General features: G+C 44.8%; 1 protein-coding gene across 6 annotated transcripts in view; it reads right to left on the reverse strand.

Moving 5' to 3' along the window:
* TET3 (tet methylcytosine dioxygenase 3) overlaps positions 1-22434 on the reverse strand; it is a 148560-nt gene that overhangs the window by 62239 nt on the left and 63887 nt on the right. For all 6 annotated transcript variants that reach the window (XM_060187055.1, XM_060187053.1, XM_060187056.1 and 3 more), the window contains one exon: positions 14670-16809. In XM_060187055.1, coding sequence (XP_060043038.1) covers positions 14670-16809 — 2140 coding nt within the window. The remainder of the gene's footprint in view (positions 1-14669; positions 16810-22434) is intronic.

Consider the following 22434-nt stretch of genomic DNA (forward strand, 5'->3'; position numbering starts at 1 on the left):
GTCTGGAGAACTCTCAGAAGGCTAGAAATGGACCTACCCCATGACCCTGCAATTCCTCTCCTGGGGATATATCCTAAGGAACCCAACACACCCATCCAAAAAGATCTGTGTATACATATGTTCTTGGCAGCACAATTTGTAATAGCCAAAACCTGGAAGCAACCCAGGTGTCCAACAACAGATGAGTGGCTGAGCAAGTTGTGGTATATATACACAATGGAATACTACTCAGCTGTTAAAAATGGTGACTTCACTGTTTTCAGCCAATCTTGGATGGACCTTGAAAAAATCATGTTGAGTGAAACAAGTCAGAAACAGAAGGATGAATATGGGATGATCTCACTCTCAGGCAGAAGTTGAAAAACAAGATCAGAAAAGAAAACACAAGTAGAACCTGAAATGGAATTGGCATATCGCACCAAAGTAAAAGACTCTGGGATGGGTGGGTGGGGAGAATACAGGTCCAAGAAGGATTCAGAGAACCTAGTGGGGGTTGTATTGTTATATGGGAAACTGGGGAATGTTATGCATGTACAAACTATTGTACTTACTGTTGAGTGTAAAACACTAATTCCCCAATAGTTAAAAAAAAAAAAAAAGAACACTAGTTTGAAATTATACTCATGTCAAAAAAAAAAAAAAGAAAACTGTTTAGGATTGATGAGATAGTTCACCTGGAAGTATGCGCAGTTTGCCTAGCCAGACACCAGGTCTGAGCAACTAGTGCATCACACAGGAGTACTCACTACTGCACTGAGGGAAGCTTTGCTGCTGAGGTTGTCTCTCACTTTCTGTCTATCTGAAAAAAACTGCTTTGGAATGACAAAGTCAAAGAAAGAAAGAAAGAAAGAAAGAAGAAAGAAAGAAAGAAAGAAAGAAAGAAAGAAAGAAAGAAAGGAATGAATGAGGAAAAGAAAGAAAGAAAGAAAGAAAGAAAAGAAAGAAAGAAAGGAAGGAAAGAAGAAAGGAAGATCCATGTTTTGTCTTTTTTGAGTAGTGGAAACCAAAGGGTTACATCCCCTAATATATATAGCAGAAAAGCTCTGAGGTAGACCTCAGGAGAGCAAAATCCAATTTTTGAGCAAATGCTAGTTATGTGGCTCTAGGTGCTTTTCTTCACCCAATGCACCTAATTTTTATACTCATTAAAGGAGGAAACTATATACTGTCCTACTTCTTGGTAGGCTAAGGAGAGAATAAAATATATCCTTCCTTTCAGGAAGAGGACTATAAGAAACTACACATTGCTGCCGAACAAAAGAAGGATGTTACTTTTTTATTTTTTTATATTTATTTATTTCCCCTTTTGTTGCCCTTGTTTGTTATTGTTGTGGTTATTATTGTTGTTGTTATTAATGTTGTCCTTAGGGCAGAGAGAAATGGAGAGAGGAAGGGAAGACAGAGAGGGGGAGAGAAAGATAGACACCTGCAGACCTGCTTCACTGCTTGTGAAGCGACTGACTCCCCTGCAGGTGGGGAGCTGGGGACTCGAACTGGGATCCTTATGCTGGTCCTTGCGCTTTGCACCACATGTGCTTAACCCACTGAGCTACCGCCCGACTCCCAGGATCTTACTTACTTAAAGATTAATTTATGGTTTTTATTTAAATATTTATTTATTAATAGAGACCGAGAGAGAGGAGAGGGAGAGGGAGAGGACATCAGAGCATCATTCTGGCACATGTGATGCTGGGCACCAAAGCCAGGACATTATGCTTATAAGTCCGGGACTTTAGCCACTGTGCCACCACCTAAACTGCTATGAGATATTTCTTTAAAGATTTATTTTTAGGGGGCTGGGCAGCAGTAGTGCAGTGGGTTAAGCACACTTGGAGCACAGCACAAGGACTGGCATAAGGATCCCAGTTTGAGTCCCTGGCTCCCCACCCGCAGGGGGTGTCGCTTCACGAGCAGTGAAGCAGGTCTGCAGATGTCTTTCTCTCCCCCTCTTGATTTCTCTGTCTTATCCAAGAACAACAGCAATAACAACAATAATAGTAACAACAGCAACGATAAACAACAAGGGCAACAAAAGGGAAAAAATAGCCTCCAGGAGCAGTGGATTCCTAGTGAAGGCACCAAGCCTCAGCAATAACCCTGGAGGCAAAAAGAAAAACTATTCTTATGAAAGGCCAGAACTTCTCAGCTCTGGCATATGGCTGTGTTGGGAATCTAACCTGGAGTCTGAGATATTCAAATCCAATGCTCAACTGCTGGGGAAAAATCATTTACTGGAGTCAGGAGGTAGCGCAGCGGGCTAAGCGCACGTGGTTCGAAGCACAAGGACCAGCAGAAGGATCCCGGTTTGAGCCCCCGGCTGCACACCTGCAGGGGAGTTGCTTCACAGGTGGGGAAGCAGGTCTGCAGGTGTCTCCCTTTCTCTCCCCCCTCTCCATTTCTCTGTCCTATCCAACAATGAAGACAACAATAAAAACTACAACATAAAACAAGGGCAACAAAAGGGGATAAATATTTTTTTAAAAGAAGGCAATAGTTCTTTATGACATTAATAGACAGGAGGTTGATAATGAATTGCCAGAAAATCATGACACACTTGTGCATAGAAAAATACATCACGGCAGTCGGGCAGTAGTGCAGCGGATTAAGCGCAAGTGGTGCAAATCACAAGGACCAGCAGAAGGATCCTGGTTCAAGCCCCCGGCTCCCCACCTGTAGGGCAGTTGCTTCACAGGTGGTGAAGCTGGTCTACAGATATATAACTTTCTCTCCCCCTCTGTCTTCCCCTCCTTTCTCCATTTCTCTCTGTCCTACCCAACAACAACAGTAACTAAAACAACAAAACAACAAGGGCAACAAAAGGGAATTAAAAAAAAAAACTTAAAAAAAATTATTGGTCAACAATTTGTTAACTCTCTTCTTTTTAAAAAAAATATTTACTTATTCCCTTTTGTTGCCCTTGTTTTATTGTTTTAGTTATTATTGTTACTGATGTAGTTGTTGTTGGATAGGACAGAGAGAAATGGAGAGAGGAGGGGAAGACAGAGAGGGGCAGAGAAAGATAGACACCTGCAGACCTGCTTCAAAGCCTGTGAAGCGACTCCCCTGCAGGTGGAGAGCCGGGGGCTCAAACCGGGATCCTTCTTCTGGTCCTTGGGCTTCGCACCACTTGCGCTTAACCCACTGCACTACCGCCCAACTCCCCTGTTAACTCTCTTTTCAACCACTAGGTTCCAGATGTTAGCAGGATGCTGACCAGACTTCCCTGGACAGACAACCCCACCAATGTGTCCTGGAGCTCTGCTTCCCCAGAGCTCTTCCCCGCTAGGGAAAGAGAGAGACAGGCTGGGAGTATGGATCGACCAGTCAACGCCCATGTTCGGTGGGGAAGCAATTACAGAAGCCAGACCTTCAACCTTCTGCATCCCACAATGACCTTGGGTCCATACTCCCAGAGGGTTAAAGAATAGGAAAGCTATCAGGGGAGGCGATGGGATACAGAGTTCTGGTGGTGGGAACTGTGTGAAGTTGTACCCCTCTTATCCTATCATTTAGTCAATATTTCCTTTTTATAAATATAAATTTTTTTAAAAAAGAGAAAAATATGATTTTTCCAACAACTTAATAACTGGTGTACCGTTACGCATTGGTGTCAAGATCACACAAAGGTTTTCTTATTACTCATCTTCTTTCCCCAAAAGTTTCCATGCAGTGCTATTGTGTCCTATTGTAATTTTAGTGGGCTTAAAGTTGAACAGTTTAGGATGACGAGACAGCTCACCTGGGAAGGTGCCTGCCTTGCCAGGCATACAACCTAGGTTCAGCCTGGCCCCCGTTGGAAGCTTTGATGTTATATCTTTCTCTCATTCTATCTGAAAAAAGTTGGCTTGGAGCAGTGAAACCCCAGTGATGACAAAAAGTTTTTTTTAATGGCTGAACAGATGAAGCTTATGTAAGAAGTTAGACTTCACTACCATGGCGATCAACAGCAGACTTCTAGCACAGTGCCTTCTGACACCCACAAAGTCATGCAGAGGGCAGGGGGAGGGTTAGGTCTGTCCTACCCTGGATCAGCTCAGTAGTCTGTTGAGTTCATGGGCAATACCATGGGGGCTGCTGACAGTAGATAAGAGTACTTTTTTTTTTAAGATCTTATTTATTTATTAATGAGAAAAACAGGAGGAGAGAAAGAACCAGAAATCATTCTGGAACATGTGCTGCCGGGGATCAAGCTCAGGACCTCATGCTTGAGAGTCAAAAGCTTTATCACTACACCACCTCCTGGACCACACAGATAAGAGTATTTTATTGGGAGTTGGGTGGTAGCACAGCAGGTTAAGTGCAGGTGGCACAAAATGCAAGGACCAATGTAAAGATACCGGTTCGAGCCCCCGGCTCCCCACCTGCAGGGGAGTCGCCTCACAAGTGGTAAAGCAGGTCTGCAGGTGTCTATCTTTCTTTCCCTCTCTGTCTTCCCATCCTCTCTCAATTTCTCTATCCTATCCAACAACGATGACATCAATAACTACAACAATAAAACAAGGGCAACAAAAGAGAATAAATAAATATTTTTTAAAAAGAGAACATTATTGTTTGTCTTTTTTAATATTTTATTCAAATTGAATAATCTTTTGCATAACCATTATGCTGCCTCCACAGACTGATAAAACTATCTTCATAACAATGGGCAGGTCCATGACAGAGATTAAGGTAGAAGAGCATGTCTAGACGGATCTGATATCTTTATAGAATTAAATATGGAAAAAGAATAAAGAGGGGGCTGGGTGGTGGTGTACCTGGTTGAGCATAAATGTTACAATGCTCAAGGACCCGGGGGAAGCCCCTGGTCCCCACCTGCAGGGGGAAAGTTTTGCTAGTGACGAAGCAGTGCTGCAGGTGGCTGTTTCTCTCCTTTTATATCACCTCCTTCCCTCTTGATTTCTGGCTGTCTCTATCCAATAAATAAAGATAATAAGTTAGAGCCCCCAGCTCCCCACCTGCAGGAGCGTCACTTCACAGGCAGTGAAGCAAGTCTGCAGGTGTCTATCTTTCTCTCCCCCTCTGTCTTCCCCTCCTCTCTCCATTTCTCTCTGTCCTATCCAACAACAATGACATCAATAACAACAACAGTAAAAAACAACAAGGGCAACAAAAGGGAAAAATAAATAAATATTTTAAAAAGCCATTTTAAAAAATATAATAAAAAAAATTTTAAAGGATAAAGATAACAAGTTAACTTTAAAAAATAAGTACTAATCCTATGCTCAGCACCAGTCTATTAATGCTTTAGAACTACAACATTCAGTTCTTATTCTTTCTAGAATTGTTATTGTTAACCCTGATTTACAGTATTACAAGCTTTACAGGAGTATAATTACACACGCACACGCACACCTCGCTGCAACCACTACCAAAGTTCCTATGCCATTATACCAAAAAGGATCCCTTTATGTATTCCCTCCACCTCAACTCCATTTCCTTCAATAAGCACCATGGCTGCCAGTTAGTCTGAGAGTCAGTCTGGTCATTACTATTATTCAAGTTTGTTCAGTTATCTGTCTACTATGAATCAGTGAAACCATCTCACTGTTAACTTTTTTTTTAAAACCATCACTGGGGTTTCACACTCTGGGATGACTTTTTCAGATAGAGACAGAAACAAAGAGCCCGAGAGACAGTGTGAAAGAGAGAGCACGGCACCTAAGTTTCCTCCCGTGCGGTGGGGGCTGATCTCAAACCTGGATCATGCACATGGCAAAGCAGGGCGCTGATCCAAGTGAACTATTTTGCCAGCCTGTCTTTTCACTTCTTTCACTCAGCATCATGACCTCCAGTTCTATCTATTTTGACCTGAGGGGTACAATGTCATCTTGTCTAGTGACCAAGTAGTATTTCTACTGACTACACAACTATTTTGTTCAAGTCATCTGTTGATGAGTATTTTCTGTTTAGCTCACTTAATTAGAAAAAAAAAAAAAAGGATGGTTTACATGGCAGTTGTCAGGGGCCAGGCGGCAGTACACATGGCTAAGCACACACATTACAGTGCACAAGGATCCAGGCTCAAGCCCCCTGGTCCTCGCCTGCAGAGGGAAAGCTTCATAAGTGATGAAGCAGTGCTGCAGGTGTCTCTCTCCCTATCTCCCCCACCTCTCTCAATTTCTCTCTGTCAAAATGCAATAATAAATAGATAAATAGATATTTTTTTTAAATAAGGCAGCTGTCATATGTGTACAGTTCCTCATCTCTCCATGATAGTTGTCAGCACATTACACCCTCCACCAACCTGTCATCGTCCTTCACCATGTTAGAACACTAGGTTGTCAACCCGTCCTTCTTCCTCCCATGCCCCCATCTGCTATTACCCACCACAGGTAATTAAAAGTTTCACTCTGTATCTTTCCTTTCACTTTGTCTTAATGCCCACATATGAGGGAAGTCATCCTGCATTTTCTTCTTTTTCTGGTTTGTTGTATCTGTGAATTCTTTAGTTCCTTTCCATGACTCTGTAGCCTCCTATTGGACATCTCTCCTCAAAACGCTTAGATTCCTCTTAGCCTGGTGAAATGGCCATGACTGAGATTTCAACTACCATTACTTTGCTGAAGGACCTCCAAGTAATGAATTCAAGCAGATACACATCTTTTTAAAAAATTTTTAAATCTTCATCTATTTATTGGATAGAGACAGCCAGAAATCAAAATGGAAGAGGGAGATATAGAGGGAGAGAGACAAAGAGACACTTGCAGCACTGTTTCACCACTTGCAAAGCTTTCCCCCTTGAAGGTGGGGGACCAGGGGCTCAAACCCAGGTCCTTGCGCATTGTAACATGTGTGCTCAACCAGGTGCACCACCATCTGGCCCCTCAGATACAACATCTTCAACCCCCTCAAACACTTCTTTTTTAATATTTATTTATTTATTCCCTTTTGTTGCCCCTGTTGTTTTATTGTTGTAGTTATTATTGTTGTTATTGATGTCGTCGTTGTTGGATAGGACAGACAGAAATGAAGAGAGGAGGGGAAGAAAAAGAGGAGGAGAGAAAAACAGACACCTGCAGACCTGCTTCACTGCTTGTGAAATGAACCCCCTGCAGATGGGGAGCTGGGGGCTCGAACCGAGATCCTTATACCGGACCTTGCACTTGTGCCACCTGCGCTTAACCTGCTGCGCTACTACCTGACTCCCTTTTTTTTTTTTTTTCTCCCTCAAACACTTCTAAGACTGGATATTCAAACTGGCTTCACTCCAGTATTTCAAATTTTGACAACTGCCACCACCTTTCTCTTATTTAATTAATTAACTTTTGTGCCAAAACCTGGGATCAAACCTCCCAGTTACTCAAACTGGAATCTCAGGAATCATCTGTGATTGCTTATTCTCCTTTCAACTGGTCATGGAACCAGTTATTAATAATAACAGTAGCTGTTATTATTATTAATTATTATTATTATTTTTAATGGTGTGGAAGGCCTCACAGATGCACAAAACAGCTGAGTGGTTTCTTGGACCCAACTTTTTCAATTTTTATTGAGTGACAATGGACAGAGAGAGATAGCAAGGAAAGACACTACAGAACTAATACACCACCCTGTTGACATCCATGATGTTCCAGGGCCTCGGGCATGATAAGGTACATGCTCTACCAGGTGAGCTATTTCTGGGGCCCTAATTCTTTTTCTTACTCTTTATCTACCACCACCTGTTACCTTTTCCTCCTACTCAATGTTATTCTCTTACTTCAAGCACCTATTATTTCTTGCCTGAACTCTTGTCTGAGCTTGCAAATTGGCTTCTCTGCCTTTTGTATCATCCTCTCTTCCCTTAAAACTCGCCTCTCCAGCCACTCCCAATCTTTCATCTAACACACCAGCCAAACTAGAACTACTTGTATTTCCCCATGTCTTCTCATCTCCACATGTTTATATGGTTTTTCATCTCTATAAACTTTCATGTCCCTTTTCCTAAGAACACTTGACCTTCTCTCTATTAATCTTGAAACTTATCTTTAAAAACTCAGATCAGACATCACCTCTCCCAGGTAAAAACTCAGATCAGACGTCACCTCTCCCAGGAAGGTCTTTCTGATACTCTCCCACCCAGAGTCAGAGTCATCACTTTTATAATGGTGTTCAGATATCCTACTGAGTAATAAAGATATTTAAAAGATGTAAGTTCCAGTGGTCCGGGAGTGGCGCAGTGGATGAAGCACTGTACTCTCAAGCATGAGGTCCTGAGTTCAATCCCTGGCAGCACATGTACCACAGTGATGTCTGGTTCCTTCTCTCTCTCTCCTCCTTTCTCATTAATAAATAAACAAAATCTAAAAATATGTTATTTTTAAAAATTCCTTTAAAATAAAAAAAAAAGTAAGTTCCAAGACCAGATGGTGGTGCACCCAATAAAGCACACAAGTTACTGTGTGTGAGGACCTGATTTTAAATCCCCCAGTCCCCATCTGCAGGGACAAAGCTTCACTAGCAGTACAGCAGGGCAGCAGGTGTGACACTCTCTCTCCCTTTCTATTTCCCCCTGCTCTCTCATTTTCTCTGTTTCCATCAACAAAACAAAATGGGAGGGGGAAGGTTGCTGGGAGCATTGGATTCTTTGTGTAGTCAGTCACCAAGCCCCAGTGAAAAGCCTGGTGGCAATAAAAAGCAGAACAAAACAAAACAAAAGTTAAAAAAGAAAGATGTTAAGTTTCTACTCATCTCTAACTGACTACAAAAGATGGGGACAGATTCTCAAGAAACAACAGGAAACAGACTTTACATTTTCTGTAAGTAGATAAAGCCTCTGAGCCCCTATTCAGAGCTATGGCCCACAGTGAGTACCTAGTAGATAATGCTCTCAGCCATACTTGCCAGACAACTTCTCTTCCTCACCCAGACTTTTGCCAGGCTTCCAACAAAGGAGGTATGTTTCTCCTAGTGACTTTTGGCTACATCTTTAGGATGATCCACTAGATGAACATTCTGCATTAAACGTCCTATAAGGGTAACCCCTAAAACCTATGTAGCCTAACTGCCTGCTTTTTCCACAGTTGAACGCCTCCAGTTACCTGTGGACTACTCCTCAGAGACATCAGGATAAGATGCATAAAGTTAACACAGGCCTATTTCCTAACATATAAAATGACAAACACATCATCTCAGAGGATTTTTTTTTTTTCCTCATGAAAAAGTCATCTGGTCTCATGACAGCCTAACCTGGTCCTCCTTGGGTTTCCCTGTTTGGGGAATAGAGAAAACACACGGAAGATCTAGCCAACAGCAGTCCTTGCAAACCACTGTCCCATCTCTGACAACGGTGCTATACACAGTGGTTTCAGGGTTACCTTCCTATGTGTGTCTCAAAATAGTAGAAATATAAATACTCTCTACCCCTAATCAAGATAGAACTTCAATTTAGAGTGAAGTTTTCTCAGACCTATATAGATCACACTACCTTTTAAACTTAAAATATTTCCTTTCAGGCCTTCTAAATTTAGAAACTTCCAAGAGATGCCTTTAATTCTGCTATTTCCAGATTCACAGACCAAGTCCATATGAATCCCAGAACCCTTGGTCTTTATGCAAGGGTGAAACAATGCTCTGGTGTCTGGAGTCTTGATTATCTGGTGATGCCTAGATTAACCAAAACTATATATTTGGCAGAAATCTTCATAGAGTTTGATTATTAAGTTTCTTTTGCTGTGTTATTAAGACTATTTTATGCTTTTATAAAGTTGTTGCAATGGTTTATCAACTATTTATTATGAGTACTCAATGACATCTCCAAATTTCACTGGACATTTTGATGGAAAATTCTTTCAGTACTGACCTGCAATCTGCACCTTTCTACCTACCACTGCTGAAGGAACGAGTTTTTGCACTATGAGAAGGCTTTCATCTGATACCAATCCCAGAGTGAGCAACTTTTATTCCTAACCCTTAGCCTGAGTCTGGCTCCAAAGACAAATTCTACCATTTCAGTTGATGGAAACACCTTCTAGATCTGGGGGTTCTAGGTGCTTCTGGAAAAACAAGACTTTTCCTAACATTAACCACAGCATCTCCAGAAGCTATTTCCAGGTGGACCCCTTCTTTATGACCCTACTCATTTCCACAATCACTGAGCTGGGACTTACTTCTCAACTAAACACTTGCGATCAAAGTCTGGCAATGCTGGTTAAGAGTCCAACTCCCTGGCCTCCAGGAGCAGTGGATTCATACTGCAGGCACCCAGTCCCAGCAATAACCCTGGAGGCAAAAAAAAAAAAATGTCCAACTCCCTTTATTTGCCAGTTGTGTGAGTTGAATAAATTAATTGATCTGACTTAGCTTTAGTCACCATTAAAATGTAAATGTTATGAGAATTAACTCATGTAATTCATGTAAATGTTTGGAGAAATAAATGAGCTGGTGTCTATACCTGACATAGTGCTCAGAACAAAGCAAGTATACTACCACCATTATTATCATTATTGCTATCATTTATAAAAATATATATATTTAAATAATACTTTTATTTATTATTATTAATTTTTATTTTTAAAGAGTTTATTTATTCATGAGAAATGATAGCAGACAGAGAAAGAACCAGACATCACTCTGGTACATGTGCTGCTGGGGACTAAACTCAGGACCTCTTGCTTTAGAGTCCAAAGCCTTATCCACTGCACCACCTCCTGGACTATGTTTATTATTATTATAATTTAAAACCTGGGAACTGGGCAGAGAAGATAGCATATTGGTCATACATATAGTTTCTCATGCCTGAGGCTCTGAGGCCCCAAGTTGGATCCCCCCACACCACCATGAGCCAGGGCTGAGCAGTGCTATGGTAAAAAATAAATAAATAAGCGCAAGGACCGGCGTAAGGATCCTGGTTCAAGCCCCTGGCTCCCTACCTGCAGGGGAGTCACTTCACAAGCGGTGAAGCAGGTCTTTCTCTCCTCCTCTCTGTCTTCCCCTCCTCTCTCCATTTCTCTCTGTCCTATCCAACAACGATGACATCAATAATAACTACAACAATACAACAACAAGGCAACAAAAGGAAATAAATATTTAAAATAAATAAATAAATAAATAAAACCAAGGTACTGCTCAGCTCTGGCCTAGGGTGGTGCCAGGGATTGAACCTGAGATCTTGGAGCCTCAGGCATCAAAGTCTTTTTGACTAACAACTATGCTATCTCTTTGGGTTATAATAGCTTCTTGACTAGTCACCTGTCAGAGAGCTCACATTCTTTTTAAAAATTTTTTTTAATTATCTTTATTTATTTATTGGATAGAGACAGCCAGAAATTAATAGGGAAGGGGGTGATAGAGAGGGAGAGAGACAGAACACTTGCAAGACTGCTGTACCACTCGCAAAGCTTTCCCCCTACGTGGGGACCAGGGGCTTGAACCAGAGTCCTTGCACATTGTGACATGGGCCAATTAATGAATAATGGTGGGACCCTGCCGGGGTCCTTCCCTGTCTTCTGCCAAGTCGATACCGTCTCAGCTGGAGTCTCTGATGCTGATCATGTACTGTCTATGCTTGTGCTCAACAGCATCAAGTTGAGACCTATCCTTTTTGGTGTGGGGGCTCCTTTGGCCTGGGGAATGCAAGACTCTGAGGGCTCAGGCCCACCCACCCCTGTGCTACTGGCCTTAAGTCTTTCAAGCTTGCTCTGTGCTGATCCCTACACTGTGTTCATACATGCCTCAGAGTCTCTCCTGCCCCTCTGTGCTGACTGTATTTTTCAGTACCTACTCTGAACGAGTTTCCGAAACAAAGCACTACCCTCCACAGTGATGACAAGTCTGATGTTCCAGTGACCACTTCTATATGACAGCAAGGTAACTGGAGGGTCTTCTTGAATGGAGAACTAATTCTTCCTTTTTTTCTTTTCTTTTCTTCTTCTTCTTCTTCTTCTTTTTTTTTTTTTTTTTTGCTTTCCAGCACTGTTTGGGCCTAACATGTGTGATTTGCTCACTCCTAGGCAGACTTTTCATTCTTTTACTTCTACCATCTACAGAGTTTTCAGTGCTGGCACAGTGTTCTCAGGTGCTGCCAGGGCTTGAACCCAGGGTCTCCAGTATGTTAAGGGGCATGCTTTCATGGGGTAAATTTTATCCAGCTCCCAGTTCCAATATTTTATTATTTGTTTCCGCAGCCAAATCACAAAGGCCTTCAGTGATGAACCATTTCTCATCAGTTTTAGCCTTATCGCTAAGTAGTGCAGGGCTATGCCATCAAAGAATTGATGGACACAATGTATACTTTTACTTCTTTCCTCACCTTATTATACTGAACAGGCATGCTAACAGTTAACACTCTTAGTGTTTGCTAAGTGACAGACACTTAGTAAGTAAAAAGAACTTCACAAATGTTAATTTAATCCTCCAAGCAGTCCTAGAATGGAGGTACTGTGAGCGGTTCCATTTGATAACTGAAGAAGTGGCAGAATTAAGAATTAAACAATCAGATATAATATCCATATAATTGACTTCAACAATTAAAATATATATTAAAGACCAATAAAGCATTAGGTAAAGATATTTCCTACTGTCAAGGCAGAGAAACACCCACCAAGAAACTAGATATAAGGCAGATGTGGCAGACAGAAAGACAGAAGAAGGGGGCCGGGCAGTAGTGCAGTGGGTTAAGCGCACATGGTGTGAAACATAAGGACCAACGTAAGGATTCTGGTTCAAGCCCCAGGCTCCCCACCTGCAAGGGGGTTGCTTCATAAATGAAGCAGGTCTGCAGGCGTCTATCTTTCTCTGCTCCTTTCTGTCTTCCCCTCCTCTCTCAATTTTTCTCTGTCCTATCCAAGAACAGCAACAGCAATAACAATAACAAGGACAACAAAAACGGGGAAAATGGCATTCAGGAGCAGTGGATTTGTAGTGCAGGCACTGAGCCCCAGCAATAACCTTGGAGGACTAAAAATAAATAAATAAATAAATAAATAAGAGAAACAATGGAAGAAAGGAAGAAAGAAAGAAAAGAAAGAAAGAAGGCAAGGAAGAGGTTGCAACCCTCCTGTTCAGAACAAGTCTCTGCAAAATTCTAGGAAATATGGGGGCCTCAAAGTCCTGTCAGTATTAGCTACTCATGACAAAGGTTAGCCTTGGAGAGACCACAATCCTGATTCATGTCTACTAACTAGTGTTTCTCAGAATGCTACACTTCTGTCATCCGCAGAGGGAAGCTCTGGAGCCAACCTCCCTTTGATCCCTAAGAGATTCCTTGTCACTGATCTCTCTACTCTGTACCCCAGAAGTCTGGAGTCTGGGCTGGCTGGAAAGGTAGGGCAGCCCAGGTGTCCTTTACTTACTGGGACACAACATGCTATGAATCACACAATCAGTGGGTCTTAATGTATTCTGACAAGCAGAAGAGACAGCCTTTTCCTAAGACCTGTTGGTGTCCCGCAGCATCTGAGTGCTCATCGCCAGTGTTAGTGTACTTTTTATTTTTTAAATTTTCTTCTTTATATTTATTTATTCCCTTTTTGTTGCCCTTGTAGTTACTGTTGTTGATGTCACTGTTGTTGGATAGGACAGAGAGAAATGCAGAGAGGAGGGGAAGACAGAGAGGGGGAGAGAAAGACACCTGCAGACCTGCTTTACCGCCTGTGAAGCGACCCCCCTGCAGGTGGGGAGCCAGGGGGTTGAACCGGGAGCCTTGTGCCAGTCCTTGCGCTTTGTGCCATGTGCGCTTAACCCGCTGCGCTACCGCCCGACTCCCGTGATTTTTCTTTTGTAGATATGTGAAACCTATCATCTGTAAAGAAGGTTCCATAAACAGCAGAGACTGGAGACTGGAGTGGTCCTGGAGTTTACTGAATCCCACATGAGTGGTCCTGCTTTAACTCCAGAAATGGGTCCACAGCACAGCTTCCACCACACACAGATCTCAACAAGTGCAAACCTCCAGTCTATCAGTCTCTTTCAAACTCAGCAGGTCCAAAGAGAACTAACGGCCTCTGCTCCAATCTGTGTTCTCAGTGATCACACCACCACCAAGACTCAGAGGCCTGGGGAGGTCTCATCCCTACACATCCTTTGTGGAGATCCTCAAACCCACCCAGTCCCCTCTCCCTCCACTGAAGGCTGCTCCTCCTACCACTCAGTCCAGACCCAAGTTCTGGCCTGACTCTGGACACCATCTTTCTGCAGATCCCCCCCCCCCCACACACACACACACAAACACTCTCTCTGTCCTCTCCACCACAAGCCAGAAGAACCTCAGAAGCACAAAGAACCAGGCCACCACTTGCTTAAATTCCCTCAGCAGCTCACTATTATTCAGGAGATCAAGTAAGGTGCCTGAGCTGGGCTCACTGCAGCTGAAAGCTCTGACCTCTGGCATCTTTTGTTCAGGCCCCGCCCCCAGACCCAGAGCAGTCCAAATAAGTCTCATTTGCCACCAAGCCATCAAGCCGTTGCCCAAGTCTCTCCCTCTTTCCAGCAGGTTGCCTTTCCATCTGATGGCCCTGTAGGGGCCTCCTCCAGGAAGTCCTCCATGATGTCTTCACCTCAGCCAGTACAATCAAGCGCCTGTCTACTAAGCACACCTTATGCCACATGCTAGCAGTTTCCTTCCAAGCCTTTCCCACTAGCCTGTGAGCTTGCCCTCAATGTGGTTGGCTCACAGGAAATGTTTGCCAGACAGTAGACAGTCTCGCATCCCAAGGCCACCTTCACCCTGCCTGACACCCAGAATGGCTTACCAACACAGTCACAGGTGGGAAACTCAGCCTGAGCTCTCTTGGCAGGCGTGTCCAGCAGGCTTTTGGTAGGTGTGTCCAGGTACTTAAGAGGTGACTCCAGGAAACCACTGAGGGTGGGTGTGAGTGGGTTCTCGGCCTTGGTGGGTGTGGCCTCCTGGCCTCCCTCCTCTGAATGGAAGCAGGTGGTTGAGACCACAGTCACAGCCCCTGAAGACTCAATTTTGATTTGCTTGGGGGATCGGGTAGCAAAAGGGCTCTCAGGAGGTGGGAGACATGCTGGCTGATTCTCAGGGTCCTGAATGGGCAGAGATGGGGGGCCAGGAAGCCCAAAACTATCCCCAAATTCAGCCTCAAACTGCCGGATGAGCTCTTCCAGCTTGTCATCGGCCGGGGGAAGGGGGCCGGTGGAGCCTGGCTGCAGGGCTGCCATGGGGCTGGGGGACCTCATTTCCTGAGTAGGGGGCAACAGGCTGTCCCCGGAGGGACTAGGTGCAAATAGCGCAAGAGAAGGTTCTGGGGGCATGGGGACATCAAGGCCCTGCGAGGCAGGGAGGGGGACAGGTGGGTGTGCCTGCGCATCCTCAGAGGGAGCCGGAGGCCTCAGCCCTTCCAGGACAATCTGCCGCAGAGGCAGGAAGAGGGGCTGTGCTTCCCGTGGCCTGGACTTCTTGATCTGAATGGGCTTCCGGATGCCGGGCTTGATCCCAGGGGCAGCTTTCTCTGTTCCCGTGGGACCTCCAGATGGTGCTGGGGGCTTCTTCTTTTTCTCCTTGGGTGGTCTGTCTGGAGTAGGCCGGGGGGCAGGTGAGCTGGATGGCGCCCACCAGCCAGGTACAGATGGTTCCGAGGGGGCAGGAAAGGAGGTGTCATGAGCCTGTTCCAGGAAGAGACTTCGCTTATGGTGGAGGTGCTGCTGCAGGGCCGTTTGGGCCTTTTGGTGGGTGCTGGGCTCTGGAGATGGTGTAGGAGCCTCTCTCTGAAGAATGGGAGATGGAGATGGGGCTGGAGAAGAAGATGGGGCCTCAACCTTGACTTTGGGCTTGGTGGGAAGAGCCTCGGGTCGCTTGAACACTGACTGGATATAATCACTGGCACTGCCCAGTAACTGCTCCAGTTCAGCCATGGGGTCAGGGCTCGGGCGGGGCATGGACCAAGAGCTTCGGGGAGTTGCTGGTGGGGTGTCAGTGCCCCAGGCTTCAGGAAACTCGGTTCTAGGAGTTGCTGGAGGGAAGGCAGGGCTCTCAGGAGCAAAGGATGGGTGCTCTTCAGGGGGGCCCACAGGCCACGAGGGGGCCCGGAGGTAGGACTGGGGAGATCTGAAAGAGGCAGAAGGAGACAAGGCCTCAGGAAGGGGGCAGGAAGCCTGGGAGGTGGAATGAGAAGGCTGGGGAAGGGCAGAGGAGAGCTGCGTGAGGGCCTCGATGGCGATGGCGGTCTGTAAGCTGATGTTTTTTTCCTTGGCGATACTCAGAGCACTCTGGGACAGGGGCAGGCCCTCCGAAGGAGGGATCTGGGGGACCTCGGAGTTGAGGAGAGGCCTGGGGCTTGGTGCCGGGTGGCCAGCCTCACCGGGAGGCAGAGTAGCTGGGAGTCTGGGCCGTTCCTGCCCTCCCTCCACAACCACAGACTTGATCTTCCCCTCCAGCCACTCGAGGTAGTCAGGGCATTCCGGGCCATCGCAGTTGCAATTGGGTGGTTTCATGCCATGGCGTGCAAGAGCCAGAGCCGTCTGCAAGGTGTCAAGGTCTTCGCTGCCTGCAGAGCAGCCCTCCGGCCCTGGTCTGGGTCCCCTATTGCTATTCCCAGTCTCACGACTCATCTCACGGTTGAAAGTTTCATAGAGCCGGGTGCTGAGGGCCCCATAAGAGGATACAGCTTCGGCCACAGCCGAAAAGGCCACCAGATCGTGGGCATCTTCCAGTCTAGCAGTGTGTGCTGGGCCGGGGGGAACGTCCCATTCAGGCTTCTGGTCTACTCTCCAAGGACCCCCAGCCCCCAGCAGGCTGGGTCCAGTAGGTTCTCTAGCACCATTGACGGGCGCCCCTGAGGCGCTTAGCTGCCGTGAGTTCCCATGGTACACTGGCCCTGAGTCCATCTGACCTGGAACAGGTCCATCAACTGGGCTGAGCTCTGAGCCTGCCTGGAGAGAGAGGGAGGACAAAAAAGGAAAAGAGATGAGCCATGATATCTGCAAAATAACACCCTACTCCCTGCCACTCAGACACATGCATAAATCCTATCTTTCTTGCAAAGCTTGTCTCTGACACAGTTTCTTTCTTTCTTTTTTATTAAAGCATCTAAGACACAGTTTCTTGAACTCATTTCCCCAGGTCTCTTTCCCCAGCAAGATGCACCAGCAGAAGTGGAAAGTAGAGCTCTAAAGGAAGCTAAATGTAGGGAGTTGGACTATAGTGCAGCAGGTTAAGCGCCCGTGGCGTGAAGCACAAGGACCGGCTTAAGGATCCTGGTTTATTTGAGCCTCCCCGCCCCCCACCACCTGCAGGGGAGTCGCTTTACAGGTGATGAAGCTAAATGTAGGGAGTTGGACTGTAGCACAGTGGGTTAAGCGCAAGTGGCGCGAAATGCAAGGACCAGCCTAAGGATCCCGGTTTAAGCCCCCTGCGGGGGAGTCGCTTCACAGGCAGTGAAGCGGGTCTGCAGGTGTCTCTCTTTCTCTCCCCCTCTCTGTCTTCCCCTCCTCTCTCCACTTTTCTCTGTCCTATCCAACAACAACGACATCAATGATAACTACAACAATAAAACAATAAGGACAACAAAAGGGAAAAAAAAAGAGTAAGGGGAAAGAGTGAGCAGCACTGATGAACAGATTCAGTCTGGGCAAGGTGTCAGTTCCTTCTCCGTGGGAAGGAGCCCACAGTTTATTCTTCTGCCCACTGCTGTCCTCACTTAAGCCCAGGCTGAACCCAGAGTGTTGGCATCAAGAGGAGATTCCCACTCCCAGCCCTGTGCTGTGCCAAGCCAAGCCAGTCATGCCGATGAAAACCGAGTTACTTCTTGGAAGAAGCTCTAGGTCTGGGTCCCAAGCCCAGGAGTCACCATGACACACCTAAGTCTACCATAGCGCACAGAAGGGGAGGTCACAAAAGGAAAGGGATCAAGAGTGCTCCGCCCAGCGAGTGAAAAAAAACCTGTGATGCAGAACTGAGTTACCCCTCTAGAAATAATGTTCTGCCTTAGAGCAGAATGCCAACAACAGAATATATAGAGAGAAAAAATGAATTGAATGCCACAATTTACAGGTACAAAAATGATGAGGCATAAGACAAACCCCTGTGCGCGCGCGCGCACACACATACACACACACACACACACACACACACACACACACACACACCCTTAATAATTAATTATAAGACCATTTAAATTCTAGCAGGCCAGAGAGATAGCTCAGTCTGTTAGAGCACCACCTTGCACACCTGAGGCCCCAGGTTTAATCAGTCTCAGGTACTGTACCATAGCTGATCAATGTTCTAGTCTCTCTCCTTCTAAGTCAATATTCTTTAATGAATAAAAATAGATTTATAGTGGAAAATTTTAGTGAACATCATTTTCACCAAATGACTCAAGTTACCATCGTCAGTATCAAAGCAAACTAACATCCTGGGCCACTTATATAATACACCAAGAAGTATATAACTCCATTTACACAAAAATCCAACCAAAATGTATGACCTGAATCTAGTCAGTCATAAATCTTTTTTTTTTTTTTAACCAGAGCACTACTCAACTCTGGCTTATGATAGTGTGGAAGCCTGAAGCCTCAGGCATTAAAGTCTGTTTACATAACCATTATGCTATCTCCCCCCCCCCGCCCCCCAACTCTAGTAATAAGAAAGTAACAAACCAAAACTCAATGGTAAAATAAAATAGTAAGAAAAAAAAAAGAAAGCACCAAGGATGTTCTCTATACACACACAAAAAAGTTTAAAGACAAATATAAGAAACATATAAGAACATAAAGGAAGAACTTACTAGAAATTAAGAGGCAGAATAACAAAATGCATGCTCATGTGTGAAATCTCAGACTGGGGCACAGTTATAAAACACGTCAGTGAGATCACTGATGGATGACATGTGAATATAGACATGGCTCGATTATTGCTATGTCAGCATCAATATTCTTGATCAAGTTTCTTTTTTTTAATTTTTTATAAATTTTATTTATTCCCTTTTGTTGCCCTTGTTGTTTTATTGTTGTAGTTATTATTGATGTCGTTGTTGTTGGATAGGACAGAGAGAAATGGAGAGAGGAGGGGAAGACAGAGAGGGGGAGAGAAAGACAGACACCTGCAGACCTGCTTCACCGCCTGTGAAGGGACCTGCCTGCAGGTGGGGAGCCGGGGCTCGAACCGGGATCCTGACACCGGTCCTTGAGTTTAGCGCCACCTGCGCTTAACCCACTGCGCTACAGCCCGACTCCCGATCAAGTTTCAATAGTCATACAAAAGAATGTCTTCAGGCCAAAGTACTAGCTTACCAGACATGGCATGTACCTTACCGACTGTGAGTGTGTGTGTGAGGCCCACATTCAGGCTCTAGCACCACAGAGAAGCTGCCACTGTCCTGCTGTGGTGCTTCACTCTCTTATTCTGCATTTTCCATTTGAAAAGCAGCCTAGGAGGAGTCATACTCCACTAGGGAAGGATGGAGGCAGGCTGGGGGTATGGATTGACCCGCCACCACCACCCATGTCCAGCAGAGAAGCAATTACAGACCTTCCACCTTCTGCACTCCCCAAAATTTTTTTGGTCCATATTCTTAATGGGGAAGATGCTCTGAACTCCATCAGGACCCAGAGAGAGAAGAGGAAAAAGGGAGGGACATTTGGAAGTAGTAATAGGTGTAGGTGTGACTTGGAAAGGAAGAGAAGATGGACCATAGGAAAATAATAAGGGGGGGGGGGGTGGATACATACAGCTATAAACAGATAGTTGCAGAAATAATAGTTAACTCCTATCTTCAACCTTAGGAGAACTGCTGTAGCTTACAATGTAGGGATTGAGAATTCAGAACTCGGGTGGTAAGAATGGTGCAAAGTTGTACCCGTTACCTTGTAATTTTGTAAATCAATATTAAATCACTAATAAAATCATAATAATTTTTAAAAAGCACCCTGAAATCACTCATGTCAGAGGCCCAAACTCCACTAAAGAAGCAGGGGGAGGGGAAGAGAGGGAAGTGCAAAGGAAAAAAGTTAGGAAGGGAGGGAGGAAGGAAGGAAGACTCCTGCCTCTGGGGCAGGAGGGAGAGGGAGGGAGGGAGGGAGGGAAGGAGGGAGGGAGGGAGGGAGGGGGAGGGAGAGAGAGAGACATGTATTTAGGGGTAAAGGGACATAGTATTCCCAACTTGAGGTCAAATGGTTCAGAAAAAATTAACTGTGAATATATTGGGGGGGAACAACTATACACTATATATACATATATATATGCCAGAAGATAGATCACTTGGTACAGTGCAAGGACCTGGGTTTGAGCTTCTGGGTACCACATGGGAATACTATGCATATGGGGAAATTTAACAAATGGTGGGGGCAGTGCTGTGGTATTTCCTCTTCTCTCTCCCTCCCTGTTTCTATCTATGATTGAAAGTGAAGGGGGGGGTCTGTTCATAGTGACAGATTAGTATAGGCATAAAACTATAATGTAACCTAGCAGAAAACCAGAGAAAGTGAGGCAAAATGTAAATGATTTAGGTACCAGGCAGTGCCAGGTACTATCCCTGCAACTACTCTACAAGCTTTAAAATTCTACCAAATAAAAAGTATTTATAAAAAAAAAATAGTCACTCTGAGGTGGGGGTAGATAGCATAATGGTTATGGCAAAGAGACTCTCATGCCAAAGTCCCAGGTTCAATCCCCTGTACCACCATAAACCAGAGCTGAACAGTGTTCTGGTAAAAAAAAAAAAACACACAATAAAAAAATTATTTTTTAAAGAAGGAGGCAAGATTAAAAAAAAAAAATTACTCACTCTGGTAGGGCATAAAGTTTTTTAATCAGATAGTTCCCATGATTCTAGTTGCCAGACCATCAAGCATGGCCATCGCGGCTTCAAAGGGCTCAAAGAATTGGGGATCAGCCTGTGGAAAATGAACATGGTTCCCAGTCTATGAGTCCACCTTATTCATTTCACTGACCACAAAGGAAATACATGTTTTTCCAACATGCTTTCCTGAGCTTTGCCTGGAATGCCCTTCCAGCCTCTGAGAAGCCACTTTGGCTTATCCTCCCAGCATCAGCTCAATGGTACCCTTTTCCCTGACCTAGTTGGCGCGTAGCTCATGCTCTGGTTCCCACAACACCTTAGACATGCCTCTAGTTGCACTGATCACATGCCACTGCTAGTATTTGTTCAAGTGGCTACTTCCCCCACCAGATAGTACTTCCTTTAGGACAAAGTCCAAATCTTAATGACTTCAGTACCTCATGCCTTTTGCTGCTGCAGTAACATTCTCAGTCCAGCAAAAGGCCTCCCATCCATCTATGTCAGCCTCTCCCTGAGTACTATGTGGTGGAAGACTTTCAGAACTAGAACTACCTTTCCTCTATCAAAGTGATGATCACCCAGCATGCCTTCCCTTCCTCCTTACAAACTTAAACTAGTACTACTATGATGCCACCCTGACTTCCCTGGGCAGAATATCTCACTAGGAAGAATACCTCACTAGGAAGAGATAGAAACAGGCTGGGAAGGGAGTCGGGGTGTAGCGCAGCAGGTTAAGCGTAGGTGGCGCAAAACACAAGGACCAGCATAAGGATCCCGGTTCGAACCCCGGCTCCCCACCTGCAGGGGAGTCGCTTCACAGGCGGTGAAGCAGGTCTGCAGGTGTCTATCTTTCTCTCCTCCTCTCTGTCTTCCCCTCCTCTCTCCATTTCTCTCTGTCCTATCCAACAACGACAACAACAATAATAACTACAACAATAAAAACAACAAGGGCAACAAAAGGGAATAAATAAATAAAATAAATATTTTTTAAAAATTTAGAAAAAAAAAAAAAGAAACAGGCTGGGGGCATGGATCCACCTACCAACATGCATGTCCAGTGGAGAAGCAATTACAGAAATCAGACCTTCCACCTTCTTCACTCCATAAAGAATTTGGTCCCAGGAGCTGGCTGGCTGAGAGTACATATTACAATGCATAATGACCTGGGTTCAGGCCTCCTGTCCCCACCTGCAGGGGAAAAGCTTCACAAGTGGTGAAGCAGGGCTGCAGGTGTCTCTCCATCTCTCTCTCTCTCTCTCTGTATCCCCTCCTCTCAATTTCTGGCTGTCTCTATCCAATAAACAAATAAAGACAAACTAAAAAAAATTAAAAATAAATAAAAAGATGTGTATATACCTATGTTCATAGCAGCACAATTTATAATAGCCAAAACCTGGAAGCAACCCAGGTGTCCAATAACAGATGAGTGACTGAGCAAGTTGTGGTATATATACACAATGGAATACTACTCAGCTATTAAAAAGTGATTTCACCATTTTCAGCCCAGGTTGGAGGGAGCTTGAAGAAATCAAGTGGGATAAGTCAGAAACAGAAGGATAAATATGGGATGATCTCACTCTCAGGCAGAAGCTGAAAAACAAGATGAGAAGAGAAAACACAAGTAGAACCTGAACTGGAGTTGGTGTATTGCACCAAAGTAAAAGACTGGGGGTGGTGGTGGTGGTGGTGAGTACAGGTCCTGGAAAAGGATGACAGAGGACCTAGTGGGGGTTGTATTGTTATGTGGAAAACTGAGAAA

This window comes from Erinaceus europaeus, chromosome 3, assembly GCF_950295315.1.
Source record: "Erinaceus europaeus chromosome 3, mEriEur2.1, whole genome shotgun sequence".
NCBI lineage: Eukaryota > Metazoa > Chordata > Mammalia > Eulipotyphla > Erinaceidae > Erinaceus > Erinaceus europaeus.